The sequence below is a fragment of the Nematolebias whitei genome, chromosome 2 (assembly GCF_014905685.2).
Source record: "Nematolebias whitei isolate Nwh7 chromosome 2, NemWhi1, whole genome shotgun sequence".
NCBI classification, from domain to species: domain Eukaryota; kingdom Metazoa; phylum Chordata; class Actinopteri; order Cyprinodontiformes; family Rivulidae; genus Nematolebias; species Nematolebias whitei.
Window position 1 is genome coordinate 49,616,787 of NC_056499.1, and position 23,355 is coordinate 49,640,141.

The 23,355-nt window shown below is 41.8% G+C and overlaps 1 protein-coding gene across 1 annotated transcript in view; it reads right to left on the reverse strand.

Moving 5' to 3' along the window:
* Positions 1-19,348, reverse strand: part of ppip5k1a (diphosphoinositol pentakisphosphate kinase 1a) — a 51,888-nt gene extending 32,540 nt beyond the window's left edge. Inside the window, exons 1-14 of the mRNA XM_037694709.1 lie at positions 19,162-19,348; positions 17,412-17,607; positions 14,051-14,141; positions 13,846-13,931; positions 11,743-11,897; positions 9,427-9,528; positions 9,082-9,243; positions 3,074-3,195; positions 2,886-2,987; positions 2,706-2,792; positions 2,552-2,627; positions 2,342-2,451; positions 491-576; positions 282-407 (exon numbers count right to left, since the gene is read on the reverse strand). Of these exons, the coding sequence (XP_037550637.1) occupies positions 282-407; positions 491-576; positions 2,342-2,451; positions 2,552-2,627; positions 2,706-2,792; positions 2,886-2,987; positions 3,074-3,195; positions 9,082-9,243; positions 9,427-9,528; positions 11,743-11,897; positions 13,846-13,931; positions 14,051-14,141; positions 17,412-17,607; positions 19,162-19,305 (1,645 nt within the window). The 5' untranslated portion in view covers positions 19,306-19,348. The remainder of the gene's footprint in view (positions 1-281; positions 408-490; positions 577-2,341; positions 2,452-2,551; positions 2,628-2,705; positions 2,793-2,885; positions 2,988-3,073; positions 3,196-9,081; positions 9,244-9,426; positions 9,529-11,742; positions 11,898-13,845; positions 13,932-14,050; positions 14,142-17,411; positions 17,608-19,161) is intronic.
* Between the last annotated feature and the right edge of the window lie 4,007 nt (positions 19,349-23,355).

The following is a 23,355-nucleotide window of genomic DNA, read 5'->3' on the forward strand; positions in this document are numbered from 1 at the left end:
GTGAGGACACTTTCGGTCTTTGAACCACTACATTTTCAAACCTGACCTTAAAGATTAGAAAACCTGTTTCTACTATGTGTGTTCAAAACTTAAAATGTCTTTAACTCCTAAACAATCAACGCTCAAAGGTTTGTGCTAGTTGACTTTCTCATCGTGAGTTTTGAACTCATTCCTCAAACGTTAGTATTGTAATGAATAGAAGAGTTAAAGGAATCATGAATAAAAAGCATGAAATACTTTAGGATATTTAACACTAGCCAGAGAAAGTTGAGACCTCTCACCTTGTCCTCCCGGGTACATACAGCGGAAAGCTCGTCCCAGCTCCTCAGCTTGAACTCGGCCTGCTGGAGTCAGTTCTCCTCCCCACTTTAGCACCAACAGCAGAGATGGACCTTCCTTACGGTTATCTAAAATGACACAAATACAATTAATAAGCAGCTTGAGCAGCTTGAACCAGTGTTTGAGGTAAAACAACTGCATATTTCCCCACCTTCCTCTTCACTTGAGGTTTTAGGCTGCCCATGGGGAAGGTATGTAAGCTGCACTTTCCTGTTGATCCCAGAGAAGTGACCATACCTTTAAAATCAGAAAAAAACATTAAATCACTGCAAAGATTTATGGATAAACACTGATGTATGCCATATTTTACTTCGGATAAGGTGAAGTGAAATTATCTCTTGGAATGAATAGGGGCATGATGTTAATGTGATACAATGAAATTTATTTCAAAGAATAGTTGGTTCAGTTTAGATAAATGGAGAATGAAAACAGTAGTAGTGACATAAATTCATTGTTAAAAATGTTTAAAATAATTTTCTGGTTAAAATAACTTTCTTTAAGGATTTTTATGTTAAGAATTATTTATCTGTGATCGACTTGCTGAGTTCTGATAAACGTCTGATCGATTAGTCATGTCTGCAGAGCTTGAAGGAGTTGGAGCTCTGACAATGCTTCATTCACCTACAGGACAGCTGCATGAATGAAAGCATCGTGTCAGAGTATCTTTCACTCTTATGATCCTCTTTCAGGTAGTTAAACAATTGTTGTGTTTAAAACATTTATTAAACATTTTCTGAGTATTTTCAACTGAAAGTTGAGTGGTTTTGATCAAGTGGTTGATGTTTAGGACCGTGATTTAAAATGTTGTTTTAAGCTAATTAGCTTCATTCAGTCTGCAGTCGACATCTCACTACGAGACGAGGCGGGTGTTAGTACGCTATATAACAATTTCCTGCAGGATCAATACAGTTCTATCTGATCTTATCTTAAGTGTAGTGTACATTCAAGGACCGAAAATGAGACTGTTTGACTACATTTAGGGTTAAATTCAATGTGTTTATTTTGGTAATAGGACAAATGTAGATTTCAGTGTTCCCCCTACATTACTTGCCTTCGCAAGGCGCTCATCTCTTCTGTGATTTTTGTCAGGGTGGGCGTGGGGGATGTTCGGTTCAGTAGGTGAGGCGTTCACTTCTGTTGACGGGGCAGGGCGCCCTGCTTGTATAATGGTAGGGGAAACACTGCATTTCTATTTTTATTTTATTTCAAATAAATTCCGTCTGCAGATGCCTGAATGAAAGCATCGTGTCAGAGCATCTTTTACTCTCATTATCCTCTCTTAGGCCGCAACACTAACAAACAAAAATTCTATTCAATTCAATTCAATTAAAAAATACTTTATTAATCCCAGAGGGAAATTATATGTTGGGTAACTCATCATCCTGGTTTCATTAAAGAGTTGTTCTAGATGCTGATGGCTGTGGGCAGGAAGGATCTCTTGTAGCGGTCTGTCCTACAATGGATTTGAAGAAGCCTCTGACTGAAGACACTTTGTTGTTGTATGACAGTCTGATGAAGAGGATGCTGAGGGTTGTCTATAATGTTCTTCATTTTATGAAGAATCCTTCTTTGTACAATCATCTCCAAAGGTTCTAGAAGAGTCCCAGAACTGAGCCAGCCTTCTTTATGAGCTTGTTGATCTTTTCATTTTTTCTTTTAAAACAGGACCAGGATGCAGTTTCTATTAAAATAATTACTTTTCTTTGAAATTCAGTGTTTGAATGTTTCAGGAAAGCACAAAATTTTTCTTTTTTATTTAAATTTGTGTTATGTTGTATGAAGTGTTTACTGTACAGACACTATAGATTAATCAGGGATGTGTAAAGCACAGTTTAAACAAATATTTGTCCTCATTATAAGAAAAAGTCAAACTAATAAAACAAGCAGTACACCGGTGTACCCCGATGCTGAGGGATCTGAATAGTGAAGGTTTGTAGATTGAGATGAGAGTTTTCCTGGATTGGAACTGAACAGGGAATGCTAGTGAACCTTAATTACTTACATTTCTAAAACGGTCTTCAGCTGCTCCAATTTGGACTTTTTCTCTTCAATCTCACAATCATTTTGTTGCTCTAGTTCAGCTAATAGTAGCCGCGTGATATCCAGCACCTCCTGTTCAAGTTTAGGATAAAAAATATATACATCAAATGCACTGCCAGAGTCGACGCACATGAGGAGTTAAAGGTTATATAAAAACAGATCTTTTTATTACCTGTAGCTGTTTAGGCTTTTTCAGTTTTAATTTCCCTGTTTTGTATCCTTCGTATTTTTCAAACAGCTCAAAGAACCTGATGTATCAAAAGAAAATGAATGAATTCAAAGTTTTTTACAACTCGTGTAAAAATATTACTGTAGAGAAAACACACATGGGATTGCGAACTTCCATCTTCATCTTCTGTTTGGGAGTTCTGTCTCCGTGACGGATGACAGCGATGACACAACGTAGCTCCATCCTGAGGGGGGTTAATGAAAATACCAGCAGTCCTGTTAAACAAGATGTGGACTCTAGTTCCTGATGAACCAGCTTTAATACTAGTATGACTTACATGGTTCCTGAGGTGGTGGGAACAATGGGGATGTCCTCTGCCTCAGTTGGGATGGACCATGGTATCTGAAAATGAGGGGCCAGCTCACGCATCACAATATTCCTGAAATATCACGCAGAGACGAACGTCAGCAAATCAAGAAAACTCAAGAACGAGTTTAAAGGCACAATAAGAACTGAAGAAAGTACCCAAGGATCTTGGCACAGTCATCATAGTATTTCATGGAGTTCTTCACAAAACTGAAACCATTGACATCACACACGTAGGAGCGTCCGTTAGCGCGGAGAAGATCGAAGCCACACACAGTTTGCTGCAGGAAAATGAGAAGACACAAAATCCCTAAAGGTTATTCTTAAAGAAACTTCATGTTTTCAGCTTCTTCTCCAACTCAAGGCGTGTATAGAAAAGATATAGTCCTCCATTCCTACGAGGATCCTCCAGGTCCCTCTGCCTGAGGAGCGAGTACGATCCAGAGATTTGTGAAAGGCAACTGGTGCACACTTGTGTAATAAAAACCGGAATTTCTAAAGATGGCGCCAAAGACACCACCTGACAAAGGTAAAGTTGAAGACTTCTCGCTGCACATCCGAGGGGCTTTCTCAAATCAAAAATGAAGAAGGTGGATTTCCAAGCTTTATAAACTAAATGAGCAGTTGGTTTGTCATTTAGGTCAAATGAGAAAAACAACTTTAAACAAAGAAAGTCTCAGATTTCAGATTTTTCTAAAAGCTGCAGAGTCAGTTCCACTCTGATTCACACCTTCATACAGGTCACTGATAAATGTCTCTGTGAGCTACCAAAGACCCTAATGGCCCTTCATTGTGAGAGGCATGCACCGGTAGGTGAATCAGTGGTGGACTGTCAGGGCCAGCAAAGCCCTCTCTGCTGGCCTAAACACAATCTGAATCACTAACTTACATTTTAATATGATTTTCTATTTAATTTTTTTATTCTGAAATGTCAGTTCTCTTCATTTCATAGCTTTTCTCCTGGTTGTGCAGCTTCCAGTAGCATATGTGTATATATAGAGCCAAGCTTTTATCTCATCATATTTTGACTGTCATCTGTTGCTAGGGTCAAAGAAATCTTCCTGAAGGCCTTCAGATTCAACAGTGCAGGCCCCTGCAGGTTTAAACAAATGGCAATGAAGCTGTTGCTTTGAACAATCAGAAGTTGAGTTGGGAATAGCTGGGCCTTCAAGAAGGCATTATACAATGTCTGCATTTTCACATCATTTGATTGGACGGTCAGAGAGCAGACTGGGCGGGGCTTGGACACTGTATCTGTCAAGTAGGTATCTCTGCAGACAAAAACAGAAGGCGTATCAGGAGGGCCACATCTGATTGGATGACAGAAAAATGGGCGTATCCAGAGGGCCACATTTGATTGGACGAAACAAAAAAGGCTGAATAAAAAAACAAGGCGTTTGTGTTAATCACAGCCATATTATGTCTATGATGTTAATCGGTTCAACGTTAGCGGCGTCTCCATAACTTCTCTTTCTGCCTCTCTTAACACAGAACTTCCGGTTACATTTCAAAATAAGAGCAGCATAAATGGGTACCGGGGAGGGCTAAATGTTTGTTTTTAATACCTAGCCATTACATTAAAAAAAAATAATCAATTTTGGTTGTTGAATAATGTGAAAATAGTTACAATCAATTCATAAATAAAGTAAAATAAAGTAACAAAAATAATAATGATACTGAAAATTCTTGTTCAACATTTTAAATCAGTCACTGCAGATGAGTGATTGTCAGTTTCTGTAAGATTACAACTGGAGCAGGTATTTCTGTTTACTGGTTAACTTCCTCAGTTGTCTCACATTTTAAGGGTCAGTCCTACTCCATGTTTCAGCTCCTTTCACAGATCAGATCTCATATTAGAGCACTTCTAAAGAGAAAATTTTATTTTTATCTTTTGTTTTGGGCCATTATCTTGTTACAGGACTCATGATCTTTAATTGAGACCAGACTTTTTGACAAATGGGAGTAGGTTTTACTTCAGATGCTTCATATTTCATTGTACCCAGAACACGCTCAAGCCAACCTGTGTCAGGTGCAGCTACAACCAAGAACAAAAGAGAATCTTCTTGTGTTTGACAGCAGATATAACGCTGTTTCTTAGAAACCTTCAGTTTTAAAAAAGAGCTGACGTAACTTACCTAAAGATCCAGCAAATACAGCTGCCAATCAGTGTTTATCCTCTAGAAACGCCTATTCTCCAGAAACAACCACTTTTGGTCTGCAGAGAACCCCTTCTCGTATCTGTAGCAACCTGCACAAGCTAAACGTTGAGCAGACATTCTCAGCCCGAAACCAAAATGGTGTAGAACACCAAGGGTAGAACCACTAGACTGAAGAACGGCATCTACCCTGAAGCTGTTAGACTCATAAATACCTAACCAGGAAAATCACTAAGAAAAAAAGGAAATCACTGTAATTCCACTTTACTTGGTGATGTGACTTATCTGTGCTGCTGAATTTATTCATACCCATCCACTCACCACAGACTCATGTTCAGGCTGCTGTTTAATATACCGTATTATTTTAAATTATTAGTGTTTAGCATATCTTATAAGGGGCAGCACGGTGGTGCAACTGGTAGAGCCGCTGCCTCTAAGTGAGCAGGTCCCCGGTCAAATCCCGGTCCGGGGGCCTTTCTGGGTGGAATTTGCATGTTCTCTCCGTGCATGCGTGGGTTTTCTCCAGGTACTCCAGTTTCCTCCCACAGACCAAAAACATGCATGTTAGGCTGATTGGTAACTCTAAATTGTCTCTAGGTGCGAGTGAGAGAGTGAATGTTTGTTTGTCTCGTTTGTCTCTATGTGGCCCTGTGATGGACTTGCGACTCGTCCAGGGTGTCCCCCGTCCCTCGCACAGTGATTGCTGGACATGGGCACCGGCGACCCCTGTGACCCAAAATGGAAGAAGCTGGTAAAAGATAATGGATGGATATATCTTACATCTTTTAGCGTATCGTTTAGTGTTCGTTTAGCGTTTATCTTAGTGTATAAATCAGATCCTTGTATAGTTTCTTTTTATAATTTATATTTTTGCTATCTTTGGATGTAACTGGGACCTTGAGTACACGGTTTCGTTCCACCTCATGTACCACATATGATGCCAATGACAATAAAGAAACTTGAACTTGAATTAAAACTTGTTCTGTAAAAATAACAGGGCCGACTCTACTTTCAGCGGTAGCTTTCATGGCAACAGAAAAGGACTTGTTGAATCTGAAACTCTGTGATGACCTGTAGGACAGAGGAACTGAACTCATTGCGGAAAGAAAGGAGGATGGAGTTTGAGTACAGATAAAAGTTTTGGTGAGTAATATGCATTTTATATTTTTGTAATTTGATTTAGTCCATATTGATGCTTTTGGTAAAAATGGCTGGTGCAGCTGAAGCTGCAGTTGAAGGAAACTTGTTGCATTTTACTATAATTGGGTGTTGTGCTTCAGTCAGAATCAGAACCAGAATGCCTTTATTGTCATTATACACAAGTACAATGAGATTTAAGTCGCTCCTTTTTTCAGTGAAAAACATGCTTAAGAAAAACACACTCTAAAAACATAAACATGTAATATCCTGATGCATGCTCAATAATCCAGGTAGAAAAATCCAAAAAAGTTCAATCTGGTCCTCTGGACATTCAAAATAAATAAATAAATAAATAAAACAAAGCAAAAAAATATAGAAACGTTTCGTCTCTCATCCAAGAGACTTCCTCAGTCTGAGGTGCTGTTTTCAGCTCAGTCTCTTAAATAGCACCTTCTCAGGTCATCAGGACTCTATCACAGAGCAGACAGCGTCCCCACTAACTCAGGAGCCAGGCAGAAGGAGAAATCCCACACAAGACAGGCTCTAGAGCAATGTGGATATCCTAACTGGGCCTTCCTGAAAGCAGAGAAGAAACCCAAACAGGACTCCAGTCAGCCATCAGGTGAAAAGGAGGAACCCAGACCAGTGGTCATTCCATATGTTGAGGGAGTATCAGAGAAACTGAGACGTTTATTTTCTAAACATAACGTCCCAGTGGCTTTTAAACCCCAAAATACATTACGGCAAAGACTGGTTCATCCCAAAGATCCAGTCCCCCGGCACAAACAGAGTAATGTTGTGTATGCTGTTCAGTGTCAGGAGGGCTGTGATCAGTCTTACATCGGGGAAACTAAACAGCCACTGGCCAAAAGGATGGCCCAGCACAGAAGATCAACATCATCAGGCCAGGACTCTGAGGTCTACCCTCATCTCCAGGCCAGCGGTCACTCTTTCAAGGATGAAGATGTTCACATCCTGGACAGAGAGGAACGATGGTTTGAGAGAGGAGTAAAGGAGGCCATCTTTGTGAAAAGAAATCGTCCATCATTAAACAGGGGTGGAGACCTCCGGGTTCAACTGTCCCCTCTTACACTGCTGTGATTGCTAGTATCCCTCAGCCCTCTGTGAATAGTAAACAGCCATCAGTGTGCTAATGATCCATTGTTAGGCTGATGGTCCTTCTTGAGCATGTGATCAGCTGGTTTTGGTTGTCAGCAGCAAAACTGGTTGATCCACTCTGAGAAGGTGCTATTTAAGAGACTGAGTTGAATACAGCTCCTCAGACTGAGGAAGTCTCTCGGATGAGAGACGAAACGTTTCTATATTTTTTTGCTTTGTTTTGTTTTTTGTTTTTTTTGAATGTCCAGAGGACCAGATTGAACTTTTTTGGATAAACATGTAACACAATACAGATATAATAGCACTATGAAAGTAAAAAAATACAAGTTATTTCACAATTATGTAAATTTGAATATTGCACACTATGGATATTAGTGATCAGTGAAAGCTTTCCAACAATTTTCAGTCAGGTCATCTGGACAGTTTCTTTCTTTTGTGCTGAAACATTTTCACCTTCCATCCGGAAGGCTTCATCAGTCAAGGAAACACAACAAAACTGATTCTTCCCCCAACAGCTTACTCTAAAGTGGAACAAACCAGTTCTGTTGGTGCTAAGATGGTGTCTTTGGCATGCCCCCTCCTCTGGTGCCGGCCCTCTCCCTCATCGAAAGTCATGTCAAACTGGTTCAAAACCAACAAAGTCCATGTTCAGTAATAGCTTTCATTCTCGCTACATGAGACATCCGTCTGTGATGCAGCATAATATTCCACGTTTCTGTGTGTTATTGATGGTTTCTGCAGCCGTAGCGTCATAATGATGGTAATCAAAAGGTGGATTAATTCAGGCAGGACACTGTAGGCCTATAACTCGGTCATTCTTTGAGACATTGAGGTGAAATTAAGTATGGCTGTAGCTGAGAGCGAGTTGTTAAACATTCCTAATGCAAATCAAATATCCAAGATGGTCGCCTTAGCTAAAAGAGAATAAAATATGATAACGGCCATTTTTAGTGGTATTCAGCTGAAATTTGGCGCATTGGTAGCTGAGAATGATCCCTAATAGACTCTGACTGAAAATCAAAAATTCAAGATGGCTGACGGAGCAAAAAAGGAAAAATACTACAAATCAGCCATTTTTACACAGAGATGAAATTTAGTGAAGTCATAGCTGAGAACATTCCCTATTACATACTGAATCCAAATAAAAAATCCAAGATGGCCGCCTTAGCTAAAAAGGAAAAAATAAGATAACTCAGCCATTTTTAAAGCTATTCAGCTGCAACTTGGTATAGTGGTAGCTGAGAGTGAACCCCAACATATATAAATAAAATTTTTAAATTGGCAGCAGCCTGGCAGTCCCCGTCAAAGTTTCTCTAGGAACTTTCTAGTTCAAGATCACGTTCAAGGTCAAAGTCAAGTTCAAGGTTCTTTATTGTCATTTGCAATCACATGTGGTACATGAGGTGGAACGAAATTGTGTACACTGTATACAGGGTTCCAGTTACATCCAACAATAGCAAAATTATAAATTGTAAAAGAAATAGTACTATGGATCTAAGATATAAACTAAGAAATACGCTAAACACTAATAGTGTAAAACAATACGACGAACAACAGCAGCACGAACATGAATCTGTGTGACCAGATGAGTACGAATGAATACAGCAGCATGAAATAAATCAGACGCATGAGATCAGCAGCATGGATAATCAGCAGCATATATCAACAATCAGAGTGGCATTACAGTGATTTTATTTTATTTTTTTCACAGTGAAAATAGATGCTGCGTGTGAAGACAAAATAGTTGCTCACCTTAAATGCCAGGCACACTTTACGAGCCATCAACTTCTCCATTGCTGAGAGCATGACAGGGTAGCGGACCTCCTTCCCCTCACTGTCTCTTTCCACCTTCCCATCCAAAGCTGGAGACTTTCGGGCTTCAGCATGAGCGTAGTCCGGTCCAACGGTGTAAACCTGATGGCACAAAAACAAGCATCCAGAGCCATCAAATAGAAGTTTGCTTTGAAGGCTTTATTGCATCAATTTACTGAGAAGTAAGTAAAACCTTTCTGAAATCATCATTACATTTCAAAGATCTTAGAGTGGCCTGAGATGTTTTATCATTTTATAATAAGTGAAGATCGATCTAGACTTTACCTTCACATCCGTTCCATCAGTTGGCATGAACTCTTCATAGATGTAAGAGCCCGTCTTCCTCACGCTGCTCTCAGGAGAGTAGACACTGCTCCTGCTCCCAATCTGCATCAAACACAGATGAAGTAGGACTGATCAGTTTGACTGGACTGTCACTGCTTCGTTTGATCAAACTCATTTTAAGAACTCATACCATCCATCACAATCTGCAGTTTGACAACATTACCACCAACATGCATCTTTATCTTCATCGAGGAACAAAACAACATTTACAGGTTTTCATGAGTAACTAGATAAAACGGAAACAAAGCTGATATGAAGAAAACATTAGCTTTATCATGTCTTCTGTGTGACCACCAGCATCAACTTCACAGAGACCACAAATGAAGGCAACATCTGACCTGATGTGCTTTTAGAATTGGTATGCCTTTTCTATATTCTTGTTACAACGTCATTAAACTTGGTAACGTAGCCCAATGCTGTCATTTCAGATTGCAACAAGTGATGTCTCTGACGCTGAGGAATTTGAATAGTGAATGTTTTGTATTTTTTAAAAAGAATGTTTTCTGGACTGGAACTGAAAAGAGAATTCAGGTAAACCTTAATGTTTTTGATGTGCAATGTTCAAGTGTGTAGGAGTTGCACTGTGGAGAAGAACAGAGGGAGGAGTTTTTAAATTTTTTTGCTCGTCAAAACAGAGTGACAGATCTTGGAGAGTGTAGGGAACAATTTTACCCATGACCAGGTGCAGTGGCAGAGCCAGGGGGTGGCTAATGGTGGACTTGACCTCTTTTAAGCAATACAAAAACTAGAAAGCATAGTTCCAGTTCACCAGCTCACAAGACGGACGGACATATGTGGTGGCAACCATCTTGGATTTTGACGTAGCAGCCCAATTTTGAAAATGTACCTCTTTTATGCAGCAGCACGGTGGTGCAGTTGGTGGAGCTGTTGCCTCTCAGTGAGAAGGTTGCAGGTTCAAATCCCACCCAGGGGGCCATTCTAGGTGGAATACCCCAGTTTCCTCCCACAGACCAAAGACATGCATGTTAGGCTGATTGGTAACTCTAAATTGTCTCCAGGTGAAAGAGTGAATGTTTGTTTGTCTTGTTTGTCTCTATGTGTCCCTGTGATGGACTGGAGTCCTGTCCAGGGTGTCCCCCACCTCTCGCACAGTGACTGCTGGATATGGGCACCAGTGACCCCCGTGAGCCGAAAAGGACAAAACAGGTAAAGATAATGGATGGAAGAACCTCTCGTACACCTAGATGCAGCCATAAGCCAAAAGGGAAGTCAATACCTCACTTATTTTTCAAGTTATGCTCACAACATGCACTGACAGACGGTTATTTCCAATTTTCTCTCTTCGCTCTACAACGGGGGACAAAAACTTGAGAAACTAGTCTTATTACTGGAAGCGCCAAGCGTTCATGCTGGAGACTGTAGTTAGCTGGTTATATATTAATTTCTAAGACACATTTGTAGTTGTGAGCTAGTAAAAGTCTTTGAACAAGGAGAATGGCAGAAAATCTTACACAGCTCCAGCTCCTCACAGTATTTAAAAAAGTCTTTCTTCATCTAATTTGTCCTGTCTTTTTTATTTATTTGTATTAAACCAATTTTGAAAACTATTTATTCAATAGTTCTTAGAAAGTAGAAGTCAAACTGTGGTTGTTGCAGTAATACCAATAAAGACTCATAATGCCAGAGTACAGTGTGTTTGCAGCAGGAACATCTGGTACTTTTTACTGTACGTCATCAAAACACAAGAATGGCTTTGATTCAGTGAGTATTAACGTAACGCTTGTTGTGGTGGTTCAGAGTCATTATGGTCAATATGAAAACGTTATCAAGGAATAAAGGGTAATACTTGCAGTGTTCTAACTGATCTACAGTTAATGGAGGTGTCAGACTGAGATGGGTGTGTTGGGGATCAACAACACAAAGAATTTGAGTTCATGTCCAAGTTCCAGAAGACTTGGGGAGGTTGGGTGTGCTGGAGGAGGGTGGATGAAGATGTATGGTTTAAGTGTGGCCAAGGCTGCAGTGAACTGGCAACATGCAAACACCTGCAGATGTTTATTAGTTTATTAAATGCCATGACTTTCATAGGGGGAAGGACACCCCCCCTTTGGATAATGCTAGGAACACGCTGGCTAAGATTAAAACATAACATAAAATTGAAGTTTAGATTTAAAAGTTAACACAAATTCAAGTGCCACTCTACAAGAGTAGTTTGTTTACAAAGAGAGGAGATGCTGCCAATTGTTATAAAAATGTATTATGTTGAGTATACAAATAAAGCATCAAGGTAAATACCTTTCTGAAGAGCCGCTGGCTGCCTCCTCCTGCAGAGGTGGGGTAGTAGATGTAGACGTTGTGGTCTTCAGCACAGACAGGCTTCTCCACAAAAGGCTTCTGGAAAATCTCTCCATTCACCTCCACGTGGTCCTCTCCTTCTACCAGGTTACACTCTGAGACAAACGTACAAAGTAGATGTTGCCATTTAGAGACTTTTCATTACGACACTAATTCAGACAGATGACATTTGAACCTGCACAGTTTCCTCTGAGCCCTGTGAGGAAGCTCTGAGATATGAACCACATGACTCACTGCCTTTCATCTGATCCCTCATTATACATGGGACTCAGTCTGTATCTCTGAGTCAAAACAAAACTTAAATGTCAAACTCGTATCAAAGAACTGAAGTGTGGGACACTTCACATTCACTGCTATATTTATCCCAAAGTTAAAATAATACAAATGCCTTCTAAAATAAACAGCAGAACGTTGCACGATAACGACAGCCAGGTTACTTTACTCCTAACAAGAGTTAGTTAATATGTAACATTAAAGCTATAAGAGTACTTGCATGTGGAAAATTAGTAGATTTATTCTGTCAAAATATTAATTCATTATTTTCCGTTTGTTCCGGAGTCAGGTCATGAGGCAGCTGTTTAAGCAGGGAGGTCCAGACATCTCTTTCCACAGCCACCACTTCCAGCTCTTCGATTCCAAGGTGTTCCCAGGCCAACTAAGAAACATGCATATCCAGAATATCCTGTCTTCCCGGGGGGTTCTCCCAGCAGGACATAGCCAGAAAACCCTAAAGAAGCTGGCTCCTCCTGATGTGGAGGAGCAGCAGCTCTACTCCAAGTACGATAACTAAATGTTTCATCTCATGACTAAAGGAGAGTCTGACTATTCTACAGAGAAAACTGATTTAAACTGCTTGCATTTTTAATCTTGTTCATTCAGTCACTACCCAAAGTTCATGACCATAGGTGAGGATGGGAACATAGAACGACTGGTACATAGAGAGCTTCTCCTTGTAGCTCAGCTCCCTCCCCACAATGGCCTGGCACAGTCTGAAGTGCTGAGATAGCTGCACCAATTTATAAGTCGATCTCCTGCTCCATTTTTCCCCACATGTGACCAAATCCCTGAAATATTGGAACTCCTCCACTTGAGGCAGAACTTCACTCCCTACCTAGGGATGGCAATCCACCCTTTTCCAACAGAGAATCATAGTCAGAAATCTGGAGGTGCTGATCTTCATTCCAGCCACTTCACACTCTATTATGAACCACTCCAGTGAGAGCTGAAGATCACGGCATGATGACAACAGGACCACATCATTAACAAATAGTGGAGATGGAGTCCTTGTGGCCAAGAAACCAGACTCTCTCCACCCCCTGGCTGTACTGAGAAATTCTGTCCATAAAAATTATGAACAGGATCAGTAACAACAGGCAGCCCTGGTGGAGTCCAACTCTCACCCTGAAGGGGTCCGGCTTACTGCAGACAACACAAACCAAACTCTTGCACCGCTTGTACAGTGACTGAATGGCCCGTAGCGATGAATGCTCAATCTTGTACTCACAAAACACCCTCCCCCAGTGCACTCCAAGGAACACTGTTGAATGCCTTCTCCAAGACCACAAAATACATGCAGACAGGACAGACAAATTCCCATGACCCCTCGAGGGCCTTAGTGAAGGTAAGAATTGGTTTACAGTTCCCCGGCCGAGACAGAAACCGCATTGTTCCTTCTGGATCGAAGGTTCGACCATGGATCCAACCTTCTTCTCCAGTACCCCTGAATAGACCTTACAGGGAGGCTAAGGAGAGTGATGCCCATGTAGATAGAGCACACACTGTGGTCTCTCTTTTTGAAGGGAGAAACCACCACCACCCCAGTCTACCAATCCAGTGGCACTGCCCCTGATGTCCACACAATGTTGCAAATGTGTGTCAACCAAGACAGCCCCAAAGCATCCAGAGGCATGAAGAACTCCCTGCCTCCACAGAGCTTTTAACTATCTTGGTGACCTCAGCCCCGGTTATGGACGGACCAACCCCCAAGTGTAAAATATGCAATATTTGAGTGTAGAACATCAAAACAATGTCAATTAGACTGACCATCTGGTTTATCTGGGTCACGGTTCAGCACAGCGTAGCGTGGCAGCTCAATCCCTTCCTCCTGCAGGATACGATACACCTCTCTCCTGTTAAAAAAACAAACAAACAAAGCATTGCAAACAATTAGCAAAGCATGCTTAATTCCTATTAAGTCATTTCAGTTTATTTCAGAGAAGACACAGGTGTTTTCAGAAAATGGCTGCACCTGTCCTGAATATAGTATTGCATGTTCAGGTCGTTGATAAGCAGAGGGTTTCTCAGTTTGGCGTAACTCACAGCCTTATCCAACGGGAATCCTGGTTAACACGCACAGAAGACAAATTATTACAATAAGATCAAATGAAGCCATTGATCTGCAAATAAACAACAAGAAACAAGTTCAAAAAGGTTAAGAAAATACATAAATAATTAGATTAAAGGCTTAGCATTCCTTGTAGGAATGCATAACGCCCACCACATTTCATGACAGAAGTTTAGACCCTGATATTCTTCTGGTAGCCAGTCTGGTTTAAGTTTTATAATAAAGGTATGCAATACTGCAAGATCTCACATTCAAAGTATGAGTTAGTAATGACGCTCAGCTACTACAACATCAAAATTTAGCTCAATATTTGTTAAATTGGCTGAGTTATAGCCATTTTTGTGCAAATTTTGTTAAACTGGATCAACTCCAAAAGTTAACCAGTTTTCAAGATATATCTAATGGATATTTCCAGAGTGTTTTATTGAAACTTGTGCAGAGGTTCATGAGATATTTTGCTAACAGACAAACTTAGTTGACTCTAATAAATAATGGCAAGATTTTAACCAAATCTTTCGCAGTCTACTAGCACTCAGACTGTGTGTTGAGGATCACTCTCAGCTATCACCACACCAAAGTTTAATTCAGTGTCTGTAAAATCAACTGAAGTGCAGCATTTTGTGTTTTTAGAGTCAGTTGCTTGTGGAAACCATCTTGAATTAGAGTGATTCCAAACCTTACTGAAATTTAGAGGTACAGCTATGGATTATTGTCAGATTGTAGGTTGTTGTTTTTGGAAAAGTTGTTTTGTTTTTAAATGACAGTTATGTTTACGCATATTTTAGCTAACTAGCCAGCATCTTACAAATATGGCCATGTTTTCATTAGTTTAACACATATGAACATCAAACTGAAACAAGTGCAGTTTGCCCTTCTGAGTAAGTGTCCCTAAATTTTCACTTGCCAACCTCAAGAGGGTGTTACAAAGGTAATATGTTTAAATCAAAATTAATGATGATTTCTACCAAACTTTGCACACTTGGTTAGGACCACAACGTGAGATATTTCAAAGAAAAGGGTAAATGGACTGTACTTATTTAGCGCCGCAGCCTTTCTATCCAACGGTAATCAAGCTACTCAAAACACTTTCAACCACAACCTGTGCCCTCATTGACCTCCACACACACATTCACACAGCACTCTACTATCTATCCATCCATCCATTTTCTTCCGCTTATCTGGGGTCGGGTTGCGGGAGTAGCAGCTTAAGTAGGGAGGCCCAGACTTCCCTCTCCCCAGCCACTTGGGCCAGCTCCACCAGGGGAATCCCAAGGCATTTCCAGGCCAGCCGAGAAACATAGTCCCTCCAGCGTGTCCTGGGTCTTCCTCTGGGTCTCCACCCGGTGGGACGTGCCCGGAACGCCTCACCAGGGAGGCGTCCAGGAGGCATCCTAACCAGATGCCCAAGCCACCTCAACTGGCTCCTCTCGATGTGGAGAAGCAGCGGCTCAACTCTGAGTCCCTCCCGGATGACCGAGCTTCTAACCCTATCTCTAAGGGAGAGCCCAGACACCCTGTGGAGAAAACACATTTCGGCCGCTTGTATCCATGATGTCATTCTTTCGGTCACAACCCAAAGCTCATGACCATAGATGAGGGTAGGAACATAGATCGACCGGTAAATTGAAAACGTCGCCTTTTGACTCGGCTCTCTCTTCACCACAACAGACCGGTACAGCGCCCGCTTCACTGCCGACGCTGCACCTATCCGCCTATCGATCTCACGCTCAATTTTTCCCTCATTCCTGGACAAGACCCCAAGATACTTGAACTCCTCCACCTGGGGCAGGACCTCGTCCCCGACCAGGAGAGGGCAATCTACTCTTTTACGGTTCAAGACCACCTAAACACCTGTGTGAGCATGCTTATCATTATAAGGTTTCTCCATAAAAATGTTCAATAGTGGATGTGGGGGCCCATAAACCCGTCCCCACAGGACACGAAGGTAACACAGGGAAGACCGGAACCACAGACACACAGCGGCCCCCAAGCCCGGAACTCCAGGAGTCCCCCAGCAGGGACACCCGCACACCCCAGAAAGAGAAGCAAAGGGAAGCCCCGAGCGATCCCCAGCAACCACAATGCAGAAACCCCAGGAGGGTGTAGCGACGAGTCCACAGGCCCCGCCGGCAACCTGCCCCTCCAGAGTGGATCCGGCCATGGACACCAAGCCCCGAGTCCCGAGGTCATACCACCCCCCAACAGAGGCCCAACAGAGCCAGGGCACCCAGGCAGCCACCAGGGCGGGCCAGCACACACCCCACCACCCAGCCCCAGCTGCTGAGAGCCGCCAATGCACCGGCGGCAGGGTGGCCCACCACCGGAGGGGAGCACGACACACCAAATGAGGGGCCAAAACTGATCCAAGAGAGGGGACCACCTAAAACCCAACCCTTTTTGAATAGGGGGACCACGACCCCAGTCTGCCAATCCAGGGGAACTGCCCCTGATGTCCACGCAATATTGCAGAGTCGTGTAAGCCAACACAACCCTACAACATCCAGAGCCTTAAAGAACTCCAGGCAAATCTCATCCACTCCTGGGGCCCTGCCACCGAGGAGCTTTTTAACCACCTCGGTGACCTCAGCACCAGAGATTGGAGAGCCCAACCTAAAGTCCCCAGGCTCGGCTTCCTCTGCACTGTACTATATCTCTACAAAGATAACCTGAATCTGTAGAGACTAATCAGAGCTTTAGATCACATTCATACGCTGATGGGACACATCAGAGGAAATGAGGGGTTCAGTGTCTTCTTCAGGGACACTTCAACATGTGACTCCTGGTGGAATCGAACCCCCAACTCTCCCGTTGGAGGACGACTGCTCTAACCACTCAGCCACAGCTGCCCTCAAAGTACCTGCTGCTAAAGTGAGTGCGTCTTGGTCTCGCCTGTGACACAGATCCCCATAAAGTGATATGCAGTGTCGCTGGAGGTCTTGATTAGATGATAAAAACAAGAACAAGCACACACACTCTCAACTCTGTGATGCACTAAGTGGACGGGGCGCTGGGAATAACATGAGACAGAGCCCATGTGCAGCAAGTGGCCCATCGGCCAAGTGGACACCAATGATAACTGCTCACAATTCTAGTTTAGTTCATTTTACAAATTTTCATTAAGTCCTTTACTTTTCACCTGGTCAGCAAACACAAACAAAGAGCTGCATAATAGCACAAAGTGTGTATTATCAAGTTAGGTTGTTCTGTAAGTACGCACATGTTAGTTTATTTGGTTGGGTGGAAGGGTGGTCGGTGGGGGTTGTACCTTTGGAGTGGAAGGAGATGAGGCAGTCACACAGAGGCCATTTGTCCACAGGCTCGTTGAGGATGACGTCCTCTGGGAAGATGACCACGGTGATGTACTCAAACTTACACAGCCTCTCCAGGATCTGGGTCATTGGCTTGGACTTGGACTTCTTCATCATGCAACAGATCCCCACCACTATCTGTTGCTCTGGGGGCTGAACCATAGAAAGAAAAAACAACACACAAATAAAAACACAAGGCAGCAACCTTTTTATTATCACACACATAAACTATTTGAAATAAAATGGCAGATTGATTAACTTGCAAAAACATCAGTGAAAATGTCAAGCTTAACTGCAAGAATGCTACAAATTAAAATTAATTTAATGTTTAACAGAATAGACTTAAAATTATATTTTTATATTTACCACCATGATTCTACTGTTGTGCTTCTAGATTTGAACTTTAAGCTTCTATTTTCCAAATCCTCAAAATAGGGGTTCATTAAGGGAATGGGAAATGCTCCTGCATGACCAACTATGGAAGCTCCAATGACGTCATGTCTGTCTGAGACAGACCGGTTGAGCTGTGCTCAGAGCTCCGCCCCATCATGACACCACAGTCAAACGACCACCTCTTACTCATTCTTGCTTTCTTCCCATGAGAAACTACAACTAGCTCCCTCAGCGCAGTCCGGCTAGCTTGGTTAGCTGCTAAACAGTTCCCAGGCGTCCCGTAAAGGAGTACATCGCTGAACACACTTCCTGGCTTCAGAATGAACTGTGTTGAGTAAGTTGGTGCTTCGTAAGAAGTATCTTTGTTACATTTGGGAACGGTGACTGCGTTAAGACGAGCTGTTCCCGCCACTCAGTTTTTAAGTAATAGTAGTGTTTACAGGTGTAACTCAAGCTAACGCATCAATGCGAGCTAGCTTTCCTTAGGGGTAGCATTAGCTTGGTACCTTTAGGGTTTTCTTTCCAGCTAATGTGTTACGACGAGCTGTTTTAGCCTAGCTGTTAGCCCAGTTTTATCCCCGCAGCTAGCTCTAGCGACAGTTAACGTGTCACGACAAACTAGACTACCGTCCCGATAGATGCAGCACCCACCCCCACCAAAGGTCAGAACCAAATGCCAAGGAGGCTGTACCACTCCTGTGCCCTGTGTAACATGGGCAACCAGTTGCTCCTTCCATTTTTAGATTGGTTTTTAACATTTACGTTCTTGTATATGTAAAGTTGTGGTCCAGTGAGTAACAATTTTTTCTTTTAAACAATTAACTTTCTTTTCTATCTGGTACCCTCCTCTTCTTTGTCTTTCCAAGTTTCTGGGTGACCCATCTCAATCTGTCTGCTACACTCTTCATCTTCTCTGATCTGTTCTCTCCTCCTGTCTTCAGTCCTGCTCATAAAAAAGTAAAATCTTAATCAAATTTAACTTTTTTTTCCTGAACACTTTAGATGCTGGAAAGTCAACAATAAAGAATGAGGGTTGAAACTCAATCAAACATTTAATTTCAGGAACAGAATAAGTTTAAACTAATGTCATTGACAGCAACTTATCATTTTGAAATGTGTCGTCTTTTTTTACTTTTATTAGCATGAGTCAGCAATATCTATGGAGGTAGTTTACAGAAACTTCTAAACACAAAACTATCAACTTCTAAATTTGAAATATTTGTGGTTCTTTCCTGAGATTTATAGAAAGTTGCTTCCTGCTGATTAATTGTTGATACTGACGTATTCCAGCTGAGAAAAGAAGAAGTCTCTCACCGAGTCTGTGTCTTCGTCGTCCTCAAACAGCTCCATGTCTGTCTTTAGGCTACCTTCCAGGACCTCGCTTTCATCGTCCTCGCAGCCCACGAAGAATTTGGGAGCGCCACGCTGGCTCTCGCCGGGGCTGTTGGACTCTGACATTACAGTCCCCCGCGGCAGCCCTTAGCATCCCACCGCTCCATCGTACACCAACACACTGCCTGAGCGGGCCACCGATAGGGTGGCTGGAGAGGGGCTCGAGGCCTGGGGAAAGGGAGGGAGAGTCCACCCTGGACAGCAGAGCTATAAACTGTTGGGCGAAGCTGAGCAGCAACAGGAGACTCAAGGACGAGCTCTTAAAAGTAGAATAGGACAGAAAGGGTTCCTCTGTCCAGTCGGCAATGATGTTACTCCAGTTTTTCATTCATGATTCAGCAGATTTTCATCTTTAATGAGCTGCTTCTTCAGCAACAGGCTGCAGTTATCTGATGCAAGTCATTTTGTCCATTTGTATGCAAGACAGTCAGTCCTACAGAAACACAGAACACAATATCATTATCCAAGTAATACATCATAGTGGAACATTTTATTTTGCTTTCCTGGGTCACAATCCTTGCAACTTACAAAAAAATGTTAACGTGACAAAATCTTGCAAGTGTTTCCTCCTGATTTTGTGGTTTATTGTACAAATCTTAAATAAAAAAAAAAGTAAAAATCTTTGAAGTTCCAAGTTAGTTTGCTTAAAATGCACCAAAAAAGGATTAAAATAAATAAAGTAGACAAAAATACTTTTAATTGTCTTTAACAACAACTGAAGACAGCTTAGAAAAAATAATCAAATTTATATAACACTAGGGCTGAACAATTAATTGCATTTGCAATTTGCAGTAATATCGCGATATGATAAAATTAGATTTTCTAATCGCAAAGGCTGCGATTTGACTGGTCACATGATCTGGTTACGTGACTTGAGAGTGAGTGGAGCAAAGCAGAGCAGGGAGCGGGAGAAGTCACCACTGCTCTTTAACTGGTTGCACAATGGCATCAGGCTCGACAGAAGCTGATGAATCTGAAAATTTGGTACCAAAGAGGGGCAGCATGTCCGTTGTTTGGAATTATTTTGGCTATAAGAAAGAAGACGCTGCACAACGACATGTATTGTGCAAACCTGCCTTGCTGCTGTTGCTACCTCTCGTGGTAACACCACAAATCTTTATCAACACTTAAAAAAACACCACAAAGCCATTTATGATAGCTGCGTGGCTACAATGCCAACAACCAGTGCTTCAATTTAAATTAAGCAAAGTAGCAGCTGACGGGGATCACTGACTGAACAGAGGTAAAAAAAAAAATTGCAATTAGAATATTTTTCAAAATCGTTCAGCCCTATATAAACACATTTAAAACAACTGTCATTGACCAAAGTAAATCAGCCACTAGGTAGCACAAGCCAGTGTATCTCTTGTGCCATTCCCGAGCCTGGGTAAATGGTGAGGGTTGTGTCAGGAAGGGCATCCGATGGAAAACACTTTTGCCCAAAGTAATGCGAGTTCATCTAAACAACACCATATCAGACTGTCGAGACCCGGGTTAACAACGACCGCCACCAGTGCTGTTGACAAACAGGGTGTCGGTGGAAATTGTGCTACTGTTAGTCAAAGACTACGAGGAGGGAAACGTGTCAGGAGACAAAGGGAGAAGAGGAAAGTGAAGAATGTAGGACTGAGGGTTGCAACTCTAAATGTGGAGACAATGACAGGCAAAGGTAGAGAGGTGGCTGACATGATGCAGAGAAGGAAGGTAGATGTTTTATGTGTCTGATGCTAAACATCGTCAGTGGTTATGCTCCACAGGTTTGATGTGATGTGGAGGAGAAAGATACATTTTGGAAGGCTCTGGATGAAGTGATAGAGAGTATTTCCAGGGAAGAGAGAGTGGTGATCAGAGCAGACCTGAATGGACATGTTGGGGAAAGAAACGGAGGTGATGAGGAAGTGATGGGTAGGTTTGGTGTCAAGGAAAGAAACCAGGAAGGACAGATGGTGGTGGATTATGCCAAAAGAATGGAAATGGCTATAGTCAACACTTAGTTCCAAAAGAGGGAGGAACATAAAGAGTGACATATAAGAGTGGAGGAAGGAGTACGCAGGTCGACTACATTCTGTGTAGAAGAGGAAACCTGAGGGAGATTGGAGACTGTAAGGTTGTGGCAGGGAAGAGCATGGCCAGACAGCATTGAATGGTTGTGTGTAGAATGACTGTTGTTGTGAAGAAGAGAAAAAAGTAAAATCAGAGAAGAATCAGAGAAGACCAAATGGTGGAAAATGAGGAAGGAAGAATGTTGTGAGAAATTCAGAGAGGAGCTGTTAAAGGCTCTGGGTGGTAAGAAAGAGTTTCCAAAGTTTCCATGATTGGATACTACAGGAACAGTAATTAGAGAGACAGGTAATAAGGTATTTGGTGTGTCATCTGGACAGAGAATGGATGAAGAGAGGAGACAGGAATATGAGGAGATACAACATAGAGCAAAGAGGGAAGTAGCTAAGGCAAAACAGAAGGTGTATGATGAGTTGTATGGGAAACTGGACACTAAAGAGAGTAAGAAGAACTTGTACTGACTGATGAGACAGAAGTAAATGTCTTCATCTGTAGGATCTGTGAGGGTCGCACCTGTTGACATTTTAGCTGTATGTCTTGGGCAGATCAATGTTTAAAAACAGATTTAAATTTTTGTTTTAACAAAGGTTTTAATTGAAATATATTGTAATGAAACTGTTTTTACTAACTGATAAAAAAAGAAAACATAGGTTGAGTTTTAATATTTAGCCTCAATTTACTTTTTTTTTCTTGTACATTAATTCTGACATTGCCTTTATACTGTAATTGATGCTCTGGTGTGCATTTCCATCCCACTAAACATTAGTCAGTCAACAACAGACAGCACGACTTTAAAGCCAAACCATAAGTAATGATTCCCTTCAGTAATGTGGCAAACCCTCTATCAGGCACACAAAGGTCTGGGCTAAATATCTGCAGCAAAACACGTTATTACTACAGGGAGCAGCGTAGTGAGGGTTCAACGGGGACAACAAACACACAACTGTCCAAACCCTCAGCAAGCTTAAAGTCAACAGACACAAATACTGTTGCCAAATAAAAGGCCACACTCACCATAACACATTATTATTTATCTGAAGCCCTTGTGATCTAAAACGATCTATATTTGTGTCATTTATCATCATTTAGAACATTTGAAAACATTTTTTTGTTAGAAATATTTATTTAATGTTTATCGTGTTCATCATTTCTTTAAGATACTTTCAAGGATCAGATGCTTCTGTTGGTTCCAGGAACCTGTCTTAAGCTCAGAGGTGACAGGACCTTCTCCAGTGTTTCCCCTACCATTCTACCATTATACAAGCGGGGTGCCCCACCCCATCAACAGAACTGAGCACCCTGCCTACCAAACTGACCCCCCACCCCCACCCGGCATTGACATAGCGCTAAGCTAGCGGCGTGCAATACAGGCGCTCTAGCTAAAAAGCAGTGCTCATGTTGCCCCTTCTCTCACACTGAACCCCCCCCCCCCCCCCAACACACACACACACACACAAAAATTGTCTGTACAAACAGTGCACAGCTCAAACATGTCGCGCTAAGCTAGCGGTGCGCAATACATACAAATCTTGGGAGTTTTTATTGATAGTGAGTGAGTTGTTACTCTGTTGTTGACATAAAACTACTTAAAAAAATCCATTTGTTTCAAACGATAATTCATTAAATGATCAACGGTTTTGTTTTCATACATAATAAATCAAAACCTCTTTGCAAGGCTTCAAGATCAGTTATGATACTGTGGCTTTTTACAAACCAAATGATCAAGAATAACATTAAAACAAACTTAAATGAATTAAGAGATAGATAGATAGCGAGACAGAGAGAGAGAGAGGTTACATTCCAGAGACGCATGTGATGGGTGAAAATCTGCAAAGTAGTGATGTTATATTTATTTTATTATTTATACATACATTACAGATTGATAAACTCTTCCTCTACAAACTCTTCTTCTCCTACAAATCTTTCCCACTCTTATTAACCTTTCCCTGCAATGACTTTAGCGGAGGACCCGAAAATTCTACCAGACACAGAGTACGTTCAATACGCTTTATTTTGAAAAGACTGGTTGAAGTTTGGCCTGTCTAATGTCTGTCA